Raw genomic sequence first — 20,055 nt, 5'->3', positions numbered from 1 at the left:
CTTACCAAACGAAAATATTATTACAAGAAAGATTATTTTACAAGATTTTTTATTATTATTAATATCTGACAATATTCGTCGGCACGGGAGCCACGCTGGCTTTGTTCCAGGAAACTCTTTATTGCTTGACACTGTTTACATGCCATCCGTTGCCTAAATGTTTTCCGATGTAAACTAGAACTCCAGCTGACTTCAGTCACGGACGGATGTGGAACTAAGACGATAGCTTTTAAATATTAGATGTTCCAAATCCTCGTTAATCAATTCCTATATACGATAATAAAGTTTTCGCAATAAATATCACATTGTAAATAGAACTGTAAACAATTACAACAAAATTTTATTTGAATATTTTTAAAATGTGGGTTAGCAAATCCATTTGTTGGGGCTATTATTTTCTAGTCAATTTGTAATTTCGTGTAATCTTTTTTGTGTCAATGGTTCAAGGGTCAGATTGCATTGGACACGAATCTTGCTACACTGATCGCCCTATTATTATACATAAACGTCTTTTACTCTGCAACCGTTAGGACTGAAGGTCCACAGTTTAGACGGTAGATATCATTTACGAGGCACTCCGCAAGTCTTAGTACGTATAGTGAGAGTTCTGATATGTGAAGCTGAAAAATATGTATGTCACTGTAAAATAAAGGTAGGTACCTTGTAAAAGTAGGTAGCGAAGCAAGCAAATGCATGTGCGTGCCTAATCTCTTTCATTGAGCAGTTGTAGGGTGCCACGACACGTGCCAATCTTCTTGGCCTACTAGGGAGTCCAGAATACATTTAGCATCGTGACCATATTATGAACGTACTCTTAAAATATGTATTACTTCCAAGTCTATAATCCGGAAATATATCATTACGTGTTAACTTTTCGGCTCATGTTACACATGTACTGAATTTTATTTTGGCTAGTACATTAGTTGATGAGAGATTGTTTTGTTACTTTTAAGTATAAAAACAAGCAGCGCATTAATTATAACAACTTAGTTGCCAGGAGTGGCTATTATGCGGCTCAATGTGTATCACTAATTATTCTATTACATTCGTCATTTGAAAACAAACGATTTATCTATTCTTCGTATTAGTGGCTATTATTATTCTGTATCATCAGTTTCACTTATACCCGTTATGTATAATTATTCATGCACTTATTCCGTATATTTTACCGTCTTGCGTCCGGTGTGGTGGCGTGCACGCACATCGCATTCTATTGGCACACTTCTCTCAACGAAAGTTCGTTATTTATTCCACTTTTTGCGCTTTACCTGCAAGTAACCAATACATTGATCTACTATTCTATTGAACTGGTTGATTCGGTAATTGATATATTGCTGTAACGCAACGTACCTCAAATGTCGATAAATTCATATACGCATCAACAGTTGCAGCAAGTATGATGATATATGCTTTTATTATTAAAGTTAGTTGAGCCGTAATTATTTACGATTCAGTTTTAACTGCAAATAAATATGTACCGTATATGTATTTTTTGGCACTGCTCGTAATTGATAAAGGGAAATAGAATGTATTATTCTATTTCCTTTTATTAACATCATTGAAGATTTCAGCTTTATTTTTAATTATAAATGTATTCATTTTTCTTTTGATTATGTTTCTCTGATTTCCTGTGTAGCTAATTTGTTTACAATATCACCTACATCTGATTGCATTTTTATAATTACTACTCAATTATATTATTGATATTATTTTCCAAATTTCATTTTAAATATGTTTGTCTTAGCTACTGTTACATCCATTTGAATCTTGTTCGTGAAATAAAATTTACATTAAGTATTGTGACAGCGATAACCGAAATAATTGCCGTATAATATTTATATTTTAGGTTGTGAAGTATATGATGATTATTATCTATTGTTTCTGCGACGTGCTATCTTATTCAGAGAAAGTGAAACCTGAATAACATATATGTAATTTCTAAGCATTATTCTGTACAGTAACTTCTATTATAATTTTATGGAAAGGAATGTATTATATTTACTATCCAGTGGTAATTTATAGAATAAGTAGTAAATTTCTCAAATATAAAAACTTAAAATACAAGTAGACTGCAAGAACTGGGCTATCACATATTGATACTTAATGGATTCATTAAGTACCAATATGTGATATGCCTTGAATACCGTGATTCGATATCTAAGTTTTTAAATAAACATGTTAATTTCGTAGATCAGTACAATTCGTGACTACAATTATCCTTAAACATTGTTTAACTTTGTAATAATTATATCTTCCCATCCTTAAGATGACTAATATCTATTTTTACATTAACCTTTATGATCACCAAAGACAATAGAGTAATTTGTAGTTTTATTGTTTATGGTAAATCTAATATCTGCGTAATTTGCTATTGTTTTTTCATTAGATTTTATTTAATTATAATTAATTATTCGTATTGTGCAGACACATGATCGTCAGAGTATGACTACAATGTTACATACTCGTATATCCAGCTCGTGAGTAAAGTGACGCTTGCTACTTTCGATCATTTTGACTCTCAATTTCACACATAATACCTCAATGAAAATATAAAAAGGAAAGTAACAAAAAGTACATATTTTAATAATTTTGTATATTGTTTGTTAGCTGTCTAACAAAACTCGTGTCATATTATCAATGTGGGATGTAGTGTATTTATCATACCTGAGTACTTATTACTTGTTGCGCAAACAAGGGCCAGCCGTGGTGCCAAGTTCAGCCACCCACTGCCGCCCAAGCTTCTCCTACGCAGTAGGTACTGATAACCCATTCTAAATTCGAGGATTAGCGATTGGTTGTCCATTTATAGAAAATATATAGATACATAGAATAATAATAAGTATAAACAGCCATATCCTTAATTATTCGTTTGTTGTATATTAAAGCTTATTGATATATGACTAAAATGTAGGCAACTATTAAAATATGTAATTAATTATAAGTAATGAAATATTTTAAAATAAAATTTAATCGGTAATAAAGTTTTAAATAACCATTTATTTTGTTCTGTGTCGTATTAATCTTTTAGTTCATTATTATTACGTATACAGTTATACATTCATGAACTAGTGTACTATGTAAACATCACACGTTGTGCCACTTGATATCAAGGCCGACATCTTCTAGAGTTATCAACATACCTTCGTCCTTAACACCCACTTTAAAATATAACGTGTAATATAATTGCTCGTTGTATTATTTGCGACGTTTACTCCTAACAGGCTTAAGCTTTAATTATTATAGGAACATTCCACATGGTGAGCACCTGCATGGGAATATCAAAGTCGTAGAGGTCTTGTAAAAATGTTAATAAATAGTTGGTCCTTCAGTTGTTATTGAACTTGTTCTTGTTGTATTCTATTGCGGATTATGTTTTTCAATAATTATATTTTAACTAAATTAAATGAAAATGTAAGATTTATTCTTTTTTGGTACTAGGTATAGCGGTATAGGAATCCATTTTTTATTAGATAATTATGTTCATCAAAGGATAATCTGAAATTAATACACTTATAAACAATGTTATTTATATTATAAATGAGTACCTATTGCTCTTAATGGTATTCACCATTGAAATACTTTTAAGAAACGGACTGAATGTGGTATTCCATGCGGTAGATATGACATTCCTGCCAGTATCTATGTTTGCCCGATGTCAGCCAGTGGGCTTAAAATAATTTACACAAGTGTATTGGTGCAACCAACCCTCTAGAGTTCGTTGCTCGCTTTACTTTATTAAGCTCGCTTTATTTACCCCAAGATCATAGTAAAAGTGATAGAATATTTTAACAGGTTTCCGAACACTGATTTTGTGAGAGGCGATTGCAATAGCCGCTATAATAACTTTCACTTTTAAGAATTTTAATATTATGATTTTGGTTAGATGTTGTCATCTTTTATCATTGCATTCAAACTTCTTTATTTACTTTTTATTTTTGTGTTAGTTCTTCAATAAATTAGTAGTCTTCAACCTGGTCTTTAATAAACCTGTTGTAGTATATTTATTACCTTTTGCTTAATTTAACGCCTATATGGTACTATCAGCCATCTGCAGCATACCATGTTGGTTATTGGAGCACGTTCAAATTTCAAACTGTGAATAGTAAATAAACGGTCCGTCATGGAGGGCGCCGGCGGCGTGCGCGTGCGTCGCTTACATCGTCTCAGTGTGTTGGTATCTCTGAATGGAGACACTCACGCGGTCTCAAATAACTTGTTCTGTGTTTGTAGTACGAAAGTGGACACTTTTCATTACATGCGTAAAATGGAATGTTGTTCCTAAGTGATTATCTGCTTTAAAATTATCTATTTACTATTATATTGTGCAAGTGTGTATAATTCCCCGGGACGTGACGTGTACGTTTATTTTAGTGTCTTTCTATTTTTGTGATCGTGCTGTTGGTATGAATAAACATTGTTATTTATTACCAAACACAAAGCGTTTTGTTTAATTTCTAAAGCAAAGAAAACGTCAGGTATCTATATAAAGACTTGCTTAGACTCATAGATCTACAAAAACGTGCCATAGAACTATTCTTGAAGTGTAAGCCACGAATAATGCGATACTGTATCTTGAGTCATCAATGTTATATTCAGTAGATAGATTACACAGATTGTCCTATAAATATGCAAGTTTAATTTTATTAAGGTATTGTTGTAACGTCTGTATTAATATTATTATCATAAATAAACTGTTATAATATAATTCTTTAACACTGTTATATCTATTCTATCTTGATAGATATTTACTTGTATAACATACATTATTTAATACCGTGTTACGTAGGTATACTCTTGAGAAATCTGTCAAAATATTGTTAATTATAAAACTTCTTAGACATGTAAAACATTTTCATGTTCTAAACTAAGAGGCATAAGTAGATGACATTCTAACGAGCTCGTTGGTCTAGTGGTTTAGCACATCGCTTCACTTCTGGTCGTTGCGGATTCAATTCTGTCATAGTACGCCTATGTCTACATATATTATGTATTTATTTCCAAAAACATTAGGTAGGTATTAAGGTATTTCGGACAATTATGTGCTATTACAAGCACCATAATACAAGCTCTGCTTAGTATAGGTCTAGATAGATGTGTGAATTGTCCTGGGCTATTATTATGTTATTACAATTATTTTATTTATTTTACATAACTATTTCCTAAGAGACCTAATCAATATAGTGTAAATATAATTCATTTTGCTCTACTAATATTCTAATGCAACCGCAATAACAAAACATTTTATATTTTAAATAATATTCAAAATACACGTATATCATTTTGCTTAAAATATTGGAATGCTATTATAAAAATATACTTTAATATAAACAAAACGCACAATAATATAGAAGTCTCCACTAAAGGAGCCATCGCTTCATCGCTCTACTTGTCCAACGGCCATATCCGTTGCAAATCGACCGCTTCCTCCGGCCGTCTTCTGAATTGCTATTACAAATATGATTTATACCTGTCATTAGTTGCCATTTCAACGATTGTTACTAGATGAGTAGTATTTGCTATTTCTGAAGTATTATATCTCATTAATATTATAAACGCGAAAGTTTGTGAGTATGGATGAATATTTGTTAATCTTTCACACAAAAACTACTAAATGGATTAAATTTTACAGCAATGTAACTTATATATCAGAATAACATGTAGGCTATAAGTTTAATGGGGGTAAAACCGCGGTCACTGTTAGTATAAATATAATACTTTAGAAATAGCAAATACTACTCATGATAAGTTCACACACATCACATCCTCACTATGTTCCTTGGAACATTATCAGCCGTTCATAAAAATATCTAATGATATATCAAGGAGGGAATAATGCTCCTTGAAATATTATCAAGTATATTGCGTTGCGATAGATAGATATTAGCAATATATACAGACTGAAGGCAATATACTTAAATAACACTACTAGACAGATTAAAGTAAATATGTTTGTGTGTATACATACAAATATTATATTGGTACAATATTACAATGTAATACTTTGATAGATCAGGTTTTCAAAACAATTTAATATAGCAATACGAAATACATATAGTATTTTCACCATGTAATTTAGATTCTCTTTTTTTATAGTGAAATTCTGAGTATGTTGTATTTTAGCCCAGCAATATATTTTCACTAAATATTTTAGTTACATATAACTTTTAAATGATGTTATTTAATTAAATTATTTTGTATTATTACTAGATATCTCAGACTAATTGAATTTTAAAGGTTAGCTTAACTTTTGAAATTTAATTAGTCTGAATTTAAAAAGTTAAGCTAAGTTTTAAAATGCAAATAGCCTGTTAAATGATACACATGAAAAATATTTGTAACTATTTGGTCATCCCCCCAATTTTGAAATAAATTTTCGTAAACATACACACGTACATTTTATGTACTCGTTTATACCCAGTCACGATTAAGTTTTAATTTCTCTGCCCTTCGTGTTGTATGAATTTTCAGTACGCTGGCTTTAGGTCCGTTGGAGCTTTAGTTAATTGTTATATACACAGTTTACTTTTGCAGAACATTTGTAATTAAGCTTGAAAATGTAATAGAGAGGCAAACCTTTGTTATTTAAATCACAGAAAAAATATTGATTACATATTTATGTTTACAGCCATATTACATATTATGATTACTTTATTGTTTTTGAAGTTTTTGCATGAAAACTAGGCCTTTATATTGATTGAAGTTTCCGTTCGTTCCGGGTGGTATAACGCCTTGAGACGACCTTCAGAACAATGGGAAAATACTTGCTGGTTAATATTCTATGTAATTAATCTGAGAACTATAAACCTCCGAGTAAAACACTTTTACATGATCATTTAGCTTTCTTATAATGTTAATTAATTGTCCATTCCATTACAAAATATAAAATATAATATAAATTTTATATATATAAAATATAATATAAATAATATGCCTTGAAAATGTGCAATTATGGTAGGTACATGAAAGTACGTTAGCCGATTCCGCCATTTTCTCTCAACATCATTCACGCCGATTCCCGCTCCCACACTGAACTTTCCCTGAGACAATAGCTCGTTGACGATTTCACTCTTTTTGTCAACATGTCAACTAAGTGCATGGCATTGTTAATTAAATCTATAAAAATACGCATAACGATGCTTCCTGCATTGATGTTTTACGTTTGTCTTGTAGACATTTGAATAAAAATAACTTCCGTCTTCCGTAGAAATGAAATCCTATTGGTTCATTTATTTTGCTATTTCATATATTTATATTATAGAACTTCTTCTTCTATAGAAAGTAGAATATGTTTAGTAGAGCATTTAGTATTACAAATAATATTAAGTTTCATTAAAAATTCCAATATTTTTGCATAGTATATTTAATTGAGATACAACTGTGAAAGAATAATATGTTTAGAAAATAAGAAACTTCGTAAAAGCGGGGAATGACATATTAACTCTGATATGGCAACAGGATGCATGATACTTTCTAGGTCTAAATGATCTAAAAGACATGTTGCTCCAGATCCTACAAATTGAATTAATGATTAAATGGTACAGCACTTTTCTAATAGTTGTGAAAACTATGAAGTAATGTCGGAATTGGAAGTACAATTAAGACTTTAATTACAATTGTCAAAAAATAGCGGCTGTAATAATTTGCCAATACTAATTAGATACGGCCATTGCGGGCACAGTGGTCAGGGCTGTTGTTCTTATGTTCTTGACGAAGTGCATATTGCACGATAAGGAGGAGAACCAAGCATGTTTTAATGTTATTAAATCCAGAATAACTATAACGAATTTCAGTTTACGAAAAATGGATGACTCAGCCTCTACTTTTTATTAATGCGCCTGAGAATCGGAAATTATTCCTTATAACACGCACGTTGTGTTTTTTACTTCGTTGGAGGACATTTAACTATTACAGTACAAAGACCGTATTATTTTTTGTATACCTACTGTAATTCATAATTGTTAAACAGTTTATTATATAAGAGTCGATCCGTACCCAGGAAGTTTACACAATGTGCAGAAACACTTTGTCGATGTCACTATTATTTTTTTAATACACAAACTTTAATATATTTACCTTTTATAATATTTTTACCTTTTATATGGGTAAATCATTATGGTAACAATATTTATTTAAAAAGCAAAAGTTTCTTGCTCGTCTTGTGATGAGATTGCTTTTCGTTAAAGTGTTAGAATAAAAAAATACTACCATTTTAAGTGCTTTTATTAAGTTTTTTTTGTACTAAAAATATTTTTGTTTCATATAGCGACAAAGTAAAATAAATCAACATGAGTAAACTTTAAAATATTCGTATAAGTAACAAGTAAAATTCCTGCGTTAATAAAAACGACTAATATTGATATTTTTGTAACCTTTATCATAACTTCAGTAAAGCATGCAAACATTTCATGGTGTAATTAATTTACTTTGTACAAAATATTTATACACCTTCTGGCAAATATTGTTATTAATTGTTGTTCATGGCGGTCATAAATATGAAAATTAACACTTTTATAAATCTTCTATTAGACACGTCTATTATAAAAATGTTTTTATGCATAGCATACTAGATATTGATTTTTATTTTATTTTTATCGGTGGATTTTATTTATTTTTATAGATTGGTACTAACAACGTAGTTGGTATACACAATGTAAATAGTGTATCAAAGCTTTATTCATATATCTGTCTTCCCTAACTAGAACTAAAATACAATTTCAGAATCGAGTGAAGGAAACAAGCTTCATTACATTGCATTATTATAATCCACGGCAAGTTTTTATTATGGTGGTACTAATACGTAATTCTAATGAATAGATGTACGTGTAGGTACTTACGTTAAAAAATGTAGAACTTCTTTGTTCGTTTCTCATTCATTAGCCGAATGTCACTTAGTAGGACTATTCTTTCAGAGTGCGTTGAACTGACGCGATTGTTACGTCTCAGACTTACGAGTATTCTGTTGTAACATGTTTTACGGGTTGTCACCGAGTTTTTGGTATCCTGACTGTTGCTAATGAAAAGATACCAGTAACTTACTTGAAACTTGATCAAAGATTTTACGGATTGCATCTTAAGGCGACGCCGTGATAAACAATTTAATTGTTTAATTTCTTTTGAGTAGGTTATCTATATTTAGTTCCCTATTGCATATTTATTTATACACTAATATTGCCAACTGAAGTATATACTAGTAAAGCGTATCATAGGAAAATTAAACAATGAATTTGTATGAATGGGTTCAACATTAGAATTTAATTTTGTTAGGGGAAATAGAATTCGTTTCTTGTGCCTTAGAAGTATTAACGGAAGTTTCCTCATTGCCATTGTAGTAATACCTAATTAATATACTCAAAATTCACAACACTTTACGTTGATGTTCTTTCAAAATATAATAAGTGAGAACTTGCGATGATTTGTTAACAAACACAAGTGGATAATTACTCATATTTGGTAACATTTTCATAACAGTAATTATGTAAAAAACATTTTGCTCATTGTATTATTGCCTCATTTCTTGATGAAATATCTCTGTATAACGTTCAAAGTTTTATATGAGATTTATATGTTTATATGTTATATAAATGATGAATTGTTTTTCTTAAAACACTCGTCGCTCGAATCAAGCCTGTTAAAATTACCCACAACGTCTGTATGTATGTTTTTCAAAAGTAATTAAACAAGTTTCAATATTTATTAATACCCACATAAAAAGTTTAGCTTATTATAAAATAAAAACTAAAAAAATGATATTCACTTTTCTTAATAATCCTACTTTTAACAATCTATTTTCAAGTTAGGGTTAATTGATTTGTTAAGTCTAGTGGTAAAAACGACATACGTTGCAATACTTCGATAGTAAACGCTTCTAAAAATATTATCACTAAAAAATTATCGGAGATTTATTTACGGATTGAGGTAATAGTACAAAAGAAAAATATGCATATTATGCTTTGTTTTTATGTAGATTACCGGCGCAGTAGATCATTATTACGATTGCAAGGTTTGTGTCACTGATAGTGATAAAGCCAGTTAATGAACGAATGTGTCAAATAAATAACAGTGTTATCGCAAAAAGTGTACGTGCGTACACGTCAATGTCTAAGTGAAAATTTTACATTTCGGTGTTCATAGTGATGAAAGGTCTAATTTCTGTGCTAACGATGATGATTCTCTGTCTGGAATGCAATTCAACCATTTATTGGTAGAGAAAGTGCAATATATAGTTATAACATTAAGAATACAGTTTAATTTGTGTTGAGTGTCGGGACATGAGTGAGAATGAGTACAGAACGCCGCCTCTCTCGGAGTTTCCACTCCTGCTTGAAAGGGTCGTCTACTGAAGAGGCGGCCGATGAGGAAGAAAGCTGCTACCACTCGCTTGGTGGTCGCCACTCGCTGAACAGACAACCCCAAGTGTACGTGGAAGATCTGTCCAATATTTCTTTAGCTGATTTCGAGACTACGCAGGAGGAGAAAAATGGTTTGTAGTAATATTTTTTGTTTTAGTTTTAATTCTCAGCTTTTTAAATAATAATTGTTGATATTGCATTTATGATTGTCATGTCTCTATTTACATAGTTCTATCCACGTTAGTCCAAATTATTTATATGACTGTAAGTGAGAGATAGCAACTTCAAATAGAAAGGTTGATGATCGAACTTTTCCAAACAAGCTGTAATATATTAATAAATATTACTTCTGTGAACTTGGCACACGATATTAAAAAAACGACTTTTTTTTTAGAGTTCTGACATCCTTTTGAATAGTGCTAGAGTTCTTTATAATCATTTTAAATAGTTCCGATGTTTAAATTAAAAAAAAAAACAAATTTTAAAAAAGTTCACGCAGCGCACGAAATCACGAAAATCACAAATTTCTTCGGAGTTCTAGCTTGCTTCACAATAGTTCTACAGATCTCTATCAGTTATATCAATAGTTCTAGCGATTAAAATGAAAAAAATCGATTTTTGAAGTTTCGCCGCGTTCAAATTATAATTATAAGATGCGAGTTCTAGCCGATCTGATAATAGTTCTGGGCAGCATTCTCCTAGTTCTACAGAAAAGCTTCATAACGTTTTCCTGGAAAATCCAGATTTTATTTGATATCATGAAGGAAAAACTGTCGTTAACTTATTTTCATTATTTGCTTCTGTAAGTACAGATTTTTCAGAGCTCTCCCTAGAGTTTATTATGATGTTTTAAGTAACAAAACTACTATAATTCATGTAGCTATATCATTTACAAATATATGTACATATATGAGTACATTGCCTTCTTCAGTTATCGATATGACACATACGGAAGATATCATGGTGTGTTTATGTGGAGGCTAACCGCGATATAACTGTCACTTATGATCTCGAATCACTAAACCGCGTCATTTTTGTGATTCAACATCCAATGTCTGTAATTTGAAATTGAATCATGTCTAGTACAATAAATCAGCGAATTGCATATCACTATTGATAACAATCGCTGGATTGATTATTCAGCGAATTTCGTTTTATTATATTATACGTATCTTACGCTTCTCGTATAGTATTATCTGCATATGTTTTGAATTGATTGATATCTACATAAACTATTGCTTTTAATGTCAAAGAGACACAGAAAATTTATGTAATTTAAATTGGGCCTTTATAATCTTTAAAGTATGTAGTATGCAAATTACACTTTCGTTCAAAAAATCATCTTTAAAATTCTTTTGAAAATATGCCAAAGAAATTGTTTAGATTTTATTTATGACATAGGTCTTTTTATATAATAATATATCTTCAGCTTTGTACAATGTATGTAGCTTTCTATACTTAAAAAAGTCTTATCTTACGTACATAGTAACAAATTTCTTTGCCTATTGGTTATTGAAAATAAGAAAATGAAATATGGCATTAAATGACTTGTTAAACAAGCGGCGTGCTATTATTTATTTTCTTTTTATTATTGTTATACACACTGATAGATTGAGCAATGCGAACCTGCATACTGGATGCCTTATTACATTCTCTACCACTCAACATCTTTGGTAAAAAGAGGGACTATAATACCGTGCATTAAAATAATATGAATAATATTTGTTAATGTATTATGATCGTAAAATAAGGAACTTAATGTTAACGTTGTAGATATTGAATTAGAATAAAATACATTTGTTACATATTACAATGCGATTATGGATTCTATAGGTATAGCTTACTCTTTATCTTCGGGTAAAATAGTGTTCATTATATTTTTTTGCATTCTGTGATTAAACTATATTCATATAATGATAATGCCACTAACGTCTGACGTTACGCTGCTGTCCTTGATTGGATCTTGACATTGATATTCGCGATAGGCGCTGTAGTATGTAGTTATAAGGATGAATCATCCTCACCGGATAAATTAGCACCTCCGTTACGTAGTATTTATTTACCAACCGACTTCAAAATGATTGGTATCTCAATTAAACTATGTTTATTCCAATATTTGCCCACTTTATTTATTGCTATCTTCGTGATAGTGTAACTTTATTTAATACTTTTACTATCGATAGCGTTTATTCCTGTGTCTAGATTCGTATCGTTTTAAATACCGTTTCTATAGGACATTCTAATTCTCGTCTGTACCTACAGCGCTCTCGTATATTTACATAATATAGATCGAAACACGAATCATGTTTGCATTGATAAGAAAATAAAACATGTATGTTTACGTTTATATCACGTTCAAAGTTAATAATTCCGTTCGTGTCGCTCCGGCGCACCTGTAAAGCTATGGCTGCACGGGCGCAACCGCCAGCCACTAGCTGCTACTGACATCCGCTTCCTGTATTCCTTTCTGTGTTATACGGAACCCCTTACATTATAATTATTATTAGCGGGCCAAGAGTTGCATAAAGATTTTGTCGCACAAAAAAGCTTAAATCTTGAATAAAATTAATGTGAGTTGGGACGAAAACTATTAATAACTTACGGAGGGAGGAAACCCTTCCGTTAAAAATATAGAAAAAATAAATGGATTCTCCTAAGTCTGAATTAAGAACTCGCTTCTTCAATTTGTTTTTTTCTGTGATTACAATATATAAAACAGTAAGCTTATTATATGCAATACAGTAATCTGAATACATATAACTCAAAGGTGACTGACATAGTGATCTATCAACGCACAGCCCAAACCACTGGACGGATCGGGCTGAAATTTGGCATGCAGGTAGATGTTATGATGTAGGCATCCGCTAAGAAAGGATTTTGATAAATTCCACCCCTAAGAGGATAAATTAACGCGTGCGAAGACGTGTGCAAAAGCTAGTATTGTATAAAAATCAGTAACATTGTATAAAAATTACAAATAATTAAGATTTGTAATTTTTATACAAATTTACCGATATCCTACATTGTCAGGCCAAGCCAAATCTTGACAATAGATTGAAAGAAAGGAAAATTATTCTAGTGGCTTAACGGTATTAGTAGTAATTAATAGGCGTGTGGTATTTATGAATCTTTATTCATTATTTAGAGATTTCGAGATAAATTAGTAACTTTAAAATATAGTCCGATAACCGTTTTAATGTCTCTAACACGCGCTCCGATTTAATTGAAGCATCTGCAGGTATATTCAATGATGTTCACTTTTTTTTATTAATATTAAGAAGGAGACTAAAGATATTAAATGAAATAAGTTAATTCCTAGTTAAAAAACGTTTATTGGATGTTTGAATTTGTATGAAAACAAAAGTTCCACACGATTAATTGGTTTCCGCTGGCTACATGCTTTTATGACGAGAGCCGAGCGCCACGATCGTGTCGTCGATCGTCGCCCATCAATACTGTCAATCTAGTACTATTATCCTGGTATGCCATCTCGTTTGCGGGGGCCAGTTTTTGTGTGCAGCATCCATTACCAACGGAAGCCGGGCTGGTTTTATACCAACATCGTGCGCACACCGCTCTTTTGTTGTGCGATTGAATGAATTTCGAGGGGGCCAGGAAATCCTCACGTGTTAATTCATAGAACAAATACCGGTAACGTCGCAAGTTTACTTTCTCATCGGGTTTTTATAACATTCCTTATCTAGTTAAGTTTGTCACGATACGTAGCGTTGAGTCTCATCTTGCGGCGAGTTCTGTTCAATTAGCGGATACATTGTAGCAATTAATATGTTCGTATTACCAGTTAGTCAGGGTACTCATCCGTCTCGCTCAAAACTATATGAGATCATTCCCTGAGCTCATCAGAATAATAACCATTTAATAATGTTACAGAAGTAATATTATATATTTAATTCTATTTATAACGTTTTAACGTTGGTTTAACGTTGGTGGTTAGTGTATAAGCGGTTTAATATGATGGTAAAATATAAAATGATTCTAAACAAACAACTAAAAATAATAATCCGATTATATTCTTTTATTCATAATTACGTTTAATTTGAATATAACCAAAATTATTGACAATTTAAGATAGTTGATATTATAAAACTTTACATATTTTAAATTTATCATAATTTTGATCTTGATTTATATGAGGTTGACTGTATTTTAGAATAGTGCACAGGTACCTGTAAAGAATCTAAAGTAAGGAAAAGTTAATCCTTCCTTACCCGGTTACAACAGATATGTATTGTGATTTATTTTATAATTCAGAAATATAATCATATGACGAACAAAGTACTTACTTACCAAAACTTAAATGAGGAAAACAAGGAATGTAGGGTAAAGAATGAGTAATCATAACAAGTGGAAACTGGTAAAATGTAACTCAATATGATTGGGTCGAACACACCTATTTATTTATACTTTCTTTTATAAAAGAAAAAAATACGTATTTGACTAATAATATTGACATTGAACATTATTAAATACAGCACCGTACGTTTTTAAATATTATTGTTGTGTATACCTTTTATACAATAGAATAATAGAATTGACTCAAAAACATCTCATGGGATTACCCAACGGTATTACCAAGATACTTATATAAATAGCGTTTGAATTTTTCATTTTAAGGTTAAATAAATAAAGTTAATTATTGTTACTCTTGTAAATTTCACAATTTAAACAACATCAGAAAGAATTGAAACAACTGCATAAAATATTACGATATTCTTATGGATGATAATGGGATGTTGCACCCACCTGCGCTAACGGTTTACGCTGGCGGGGTACCGGTGGAGGACGATAACATGAACGTGATCAGGTCAGGTCAGTTAGCCCATCGTGGTAAATTCAACATGAATATATCACGTTGGTGTCCAGGAGAAACACGTGGAAGTCACCTGTCATGGTACATTACTAGTAATGGGGTAATATTACGATATTACAAAGACGTAAAACGACTAATATAAGATTATGTATTGTGTTATTATTTGTCATACATTACTTTCAAAAATATATTCTTAGTTTATAATGCCCTCATATGATTTGACATGAATAATGAAATGGAGTGAGAATGAGAAGAGTGACAAAATACTTAAAATGCCTATAGTAAATTGTTAGTACATTGCACTGTAATATTCTATTTATATATTTGGCACGGAATTGGTGTCAGACGAGTTCGCGGCTCAGACCATCATACCCTCATTCATAAATTGACTGACTCATGTGTACAAAAAACGTGGTTGCTGAAACGATTTCAATTACAGTATTACTTTGATAACATTCGTGCCTGCCACCTTTTGTTATGATTTCTGGAACTGCGTTTGTTTCCGGCGACGTATCGTTGCGTCATCCGTCCCATCTTATCTCTAAATGACTTTGAGATTAACAAATGGTGATTCGATATATTACTAATGCATCAAAATTACATACATATAATTTTTAACCGAGGTAGACATTGTACTGTTCAAGGTTCTGTTGCGTAGATACCACTGTTTCATTTTCGCCGAGCAGCTTGTATGTAAGATTGAGGATATGGCAGTTATTGGTTACGATGGGATTAAGCCTCAGTCCTTACGAATAGCGCGACACTTGAGGGACGTGATTTCTGTGGTACTGTTTATATTATTCAATGTCGGTTGGTGTCATTTAGTTGGTTTGTTTATTTAGGTTATTATGCTCAACGTTGCTGTATTCTACTCTAAATAACTCGCCTGTATAACTATGAGTACAATATGTTTTTAAATGAGGAAGAACTAATTTTCTTGTTAGTTATCCTCTGCTGAATTTGAGATTTTGTGATTGTTATTACATATTTATCTATTGCTAACATCGCAAATATAAACCATAAATAAACAAGTGCAATAGTTAATAATACTACACTAATTTTTTGCATTAGATTTTATTGTATTTCAAATTATACATGTAGGTCGATCATTATGAAAATTTTCAGCAAGCAAAACAGAGTCTATATGTCTATAGTAGTTATTCGCTAAAAGGTAAAGAAGAAAACATCATCCATTTAATATTGAACTGCATGAAATAATATTTGAGAAGTTTGAGATCTAAACTTTTAAATCTATGTCAATTGCTTTTAGTTCCTGCAGTTTATTATAATGCGTACTATCTGGTAGTAGTAATAAGTGTACCTACTTTTACAACAAAGTTACAACATAGGTATGGTGGTAGTGCGTAGCGTCGTTATCATATGTGAAAACTGTGTCGAATGCAGGAAATGATAGTTCACTGTTATACGGTAGTAGGTATACGCCGCTGATATTTTTAAATTATAAAACGGTAGACTTTATTCACGATATATAATATTTTGTAATGTCTGTAATACATTTTTTAATATTTGTACTGAGGGCTGGTATATTATAAATATCATTAATTATGTGGCTAGCTACTACACGTAGCTACCGCTTTTTATACTTCTACTAATTTTGTCATAAAATATTTTTTATTTATAGTAATCATTTTTGTTTCAGGTAAGTTTTGGATAATTCAGAAAACAAAATTCTAACAGTAAATACGCGCAAAGTAGCAGGTAACGTCCTCTATACTTACTTTGAGTAAACTGTTATGTTCTCTACTCGCCACTAGATGGCGTCATATTGTCGATTACATTTACGTAGAGTTTCATTGGGATGTAACGAATCTAAGCCCAAGAATTCGGCGCCACTCAATACAATTTATAATTGTTGAAACTATTAATAAAAATGCAATTGTAAAATGATTAAGTTGATAGTGTACGTATGATACTTATAAGGTATCAGGTATATGATATCATGTGCTTACAAATCATCACTCATAATTTATAGATTTGAGTTGAATATACAAATTCTGACCTGAATAATTTCTAATTCGGACCCTAATGTAATTTATGATGTGAGTGTACGATAACAAATACTGGCTATTGTACCTACGAAAATAGACACGGCCTTGCCTTTCCTTCGTTTGTTGGTATGGTAGAGTTTTTAGTTTCGCTATGTCTCTCTGGGCATTGTCTCTGTTTCAATAACGAACGAATAATTGAAGGAACAGTGTGTGAATTATCGTGTACAGATGTGTGACATGTTCAGGGATAAACGAACTGTAAAATAATTAAGACAAGAACTTATACTAAAATAAAAGAAATAAACAGACGGAGTACTCTAGAATCTGCATTGCACTGTACCTACTTAGGTACAGTGTACGAATAATGTACCTGGTGAATATTTCTGTCGGACGACACTACAGTTTTCTGTATCAGCGTACTGCGTATTTACAATAAAAGAATGTAATGAATGAATGTAAAAAATCCCAAAAATGATTGTCTCCATCTACGATATTTCAATGACATTCGTTGTATTCTGCTATTTATGATCTTTTTAATTTACTCTATCATGAAATATGATATTTTATCAATCATCGACCAGTTATCGATATAATATTTCATAACATTTATTCAATAATTGTATGTTTAAGGCTTACTTACTTTTGTATATGTATCTTTATCAAGCACAAACACAAAATTTTACTGCACATTGGGGACATGGGTTATTTTTAATTAATAATGGTGAAGAAGGTAGCCTACCTTCTTGGATAGTTTTTTACTGTCGTGTAAGATATAGCTACATTTCTTCACATCTGTGTTACAAACATTAAAGGTGTGGTATATCGGCGCTACCATGGCAGATTGCCGTCTTCAGTGCCGTGACCACATAGACAATATCAATATATTCGTTCTTAAATATTAAGTTATAGGTTTATATTATATATTAATCTATAAGGTATTTATAATATGGGCCTAGTTACCTGAAATAAATAAATAAAATATTACAAAATAGCCTTGGATAAACAATCCCAAAATATCTACTTAGACTGTGTACATTGGTCCAATATAGTCATAACAATGATTAATAATATTAATATATATACTATCTATACGTAGCCCTTGGCTCAACGAACAATACCGCAAGAACCAGTTTAGTGGGTTCATGACCGATCGCCTCTCGCATAATGCCGAGTCTTGGTATCGTGATTTATTCATGTACTTGCGCCCCCGGCGAATAGAAAAAGAGAAAAAGCATGCCAGCATTCAGAACTGCCTTGCAATACACTTTCTATAATTTCAAATCCTAATAAGTATAAACTACTTATACGAATATATATATCCTATAAGAAAACTATAATGACAATAAAAATAATATAATAATAAACACTCTCTCACTCTCTTGTCCTCAACAGGAGAGCAGGTATTTGGGGATTTTATTGCGAGTATTTTAGAAGGCGGGTATATTTTGGTCCCAATTTAACCACATTTGTATTAAATTTAGATACATATAAAATATTATTGGGTTAATAATATTGAAGAAAATAATTAATTTAAGAAAATATTCTTTTATGAATATCAAATACGCAGTCTTTGTTATATACAAATTTTAAAATACGAGCATCTGTTTGTATTTCTTTTAAACTTTAAAAAATTACATAGTGGTCACAGCAGTATTAGTTAGACCGTTCTGAATGTATTATACCTGTGGATTTTATGACTAATAGAACAAAGAATTTATAATGGGCTTGTCTTCACGAAGTAAAAATTATACTAAACGTTTCCTAGAGACATGTGAAATTTTGTTTAATTGATAACGATGTGATAACGATAAGAGAGAAAATATTTAGTACTGGTAATTGTTAAAAATATCACATTATTTCCATTTAATATATTTTTATGGGCTCTTTGTATTTTTATGTAATATGTGAAATCCATTCGTTGAAAATATGTAGTAATGTTCAAAATTTTATTGAACTTAATACATAATTACATTTATTAATAACTATTTAATTTTAAAGACAACAATACTAAACTAATTATATCATTTACATAACTTAATTATACAACTACAACTTAAAATTAAAAAGCTTAAAAAATATAATACAATAACTAAAATATATTATTAAAAGAGGTCCCTTTAGGCAAAGTTCCGAAGATACTGGCAACGTTCCCTACGTTCTCGTATCTCTTTGAATAGCTAGACTAATTCTTTGTGTGTATATACTGAGATGATTTTGAACATTACTAAATATTTTAAATTACATATTTGTCACAAAGTTGCCATATGACAGCTTTGTAATACAAGACTGCCATATCTAATATAGATGTGGTGGAATTACATAAAGTTCTATTTTTTGTTCATCAATCTTAGTCTTTAGTGTGTTGTATGTATATAAAGAAAACTATGAACATGTTGCTCTTCACCGGATTGTAGAGTTTCAGGAAATCCTGTGTCAAACTCACTAGTTTAGAGTGTGGGCTCATAGAGTACATACTCTATTCATATAAACCTGTAGTTATTTTAAAATTTTACTTATAAGATGCAGGTATGTATGATATTTGCATGATGACGTTGATGCATTTTATCAAATTTTTCATAGGTTATCCGATACATTATCTGAGAAATTTACCTAAAATTTGATTAAAAATATACTGAGATTATAGGCCATTCAATATAGAATATATCTCAGATAATCATATGATATATTGATACCGATGATCAAATGCATATATATAATATAGATAAGTATACATAGTTGACCAGTACTACCAGTAATGTATTACCCGAAGATAGCCGACATTGGCCGGAGATCGTCGAAGTTTCTGAACATGGCCGACGCAGCACGCTTGCCATACAGCCGTGCCGCTTGTCAACAAAGTTATTTG

General features: G+C 31.1%; 1 protein-coding gene across 8 annotated transcripts in view; it reads left to right on the top strand.

The window, feature by feature from the left end:
• Positions 1-20,055, top strand: part of LOC131842972 (ras GTPase-activating protein raskol) — a 153,005-nt gene that overhangs the window by 98,151 nt on the left and 34,799 nt on the right. Inside the window, exon 1 of one of the 8 annotated variants that reach the window (XM_059191559.1) lies at positions 10,209-10,480. The exons of the other annotated variants lie outside the window; for them this stretch is intronic. Coding sequence (XP_059047542.1) covers positions 10,279-10,480 — 202 coding nt within the window. The 5' untranslated portion in view covers positions 10,209-10,278. Of the gene's footprint in view, positions 1-10,208; positions 10,481-20,055 lie in introns of those variants that run through there. 8 annotated transcript variants of the gene reach the window in all.

This window comes from Achroia grisella, unplaced genomic scaffold, assembly GCF_030625045.1.
Source record: "Achroia grisella isolate CSIRO2021 unplaced genomic scaffold, CSIRO_AGI_Agris_v1 utg2671, whole genome shotgun sequence".
Taxonomy (NCBI): domain Eukaryota; kingdom Metazoa; phylum Arthropoda; class Insecta; order Lepidoptera; family Pyralidae; genus Achroia; species Achroia grisella.
The sequence above is the reverse complement of the archived record's forward strand: the minus strand, read 5'-3'. Positions and strand labels throughout refer to the sequence as shown.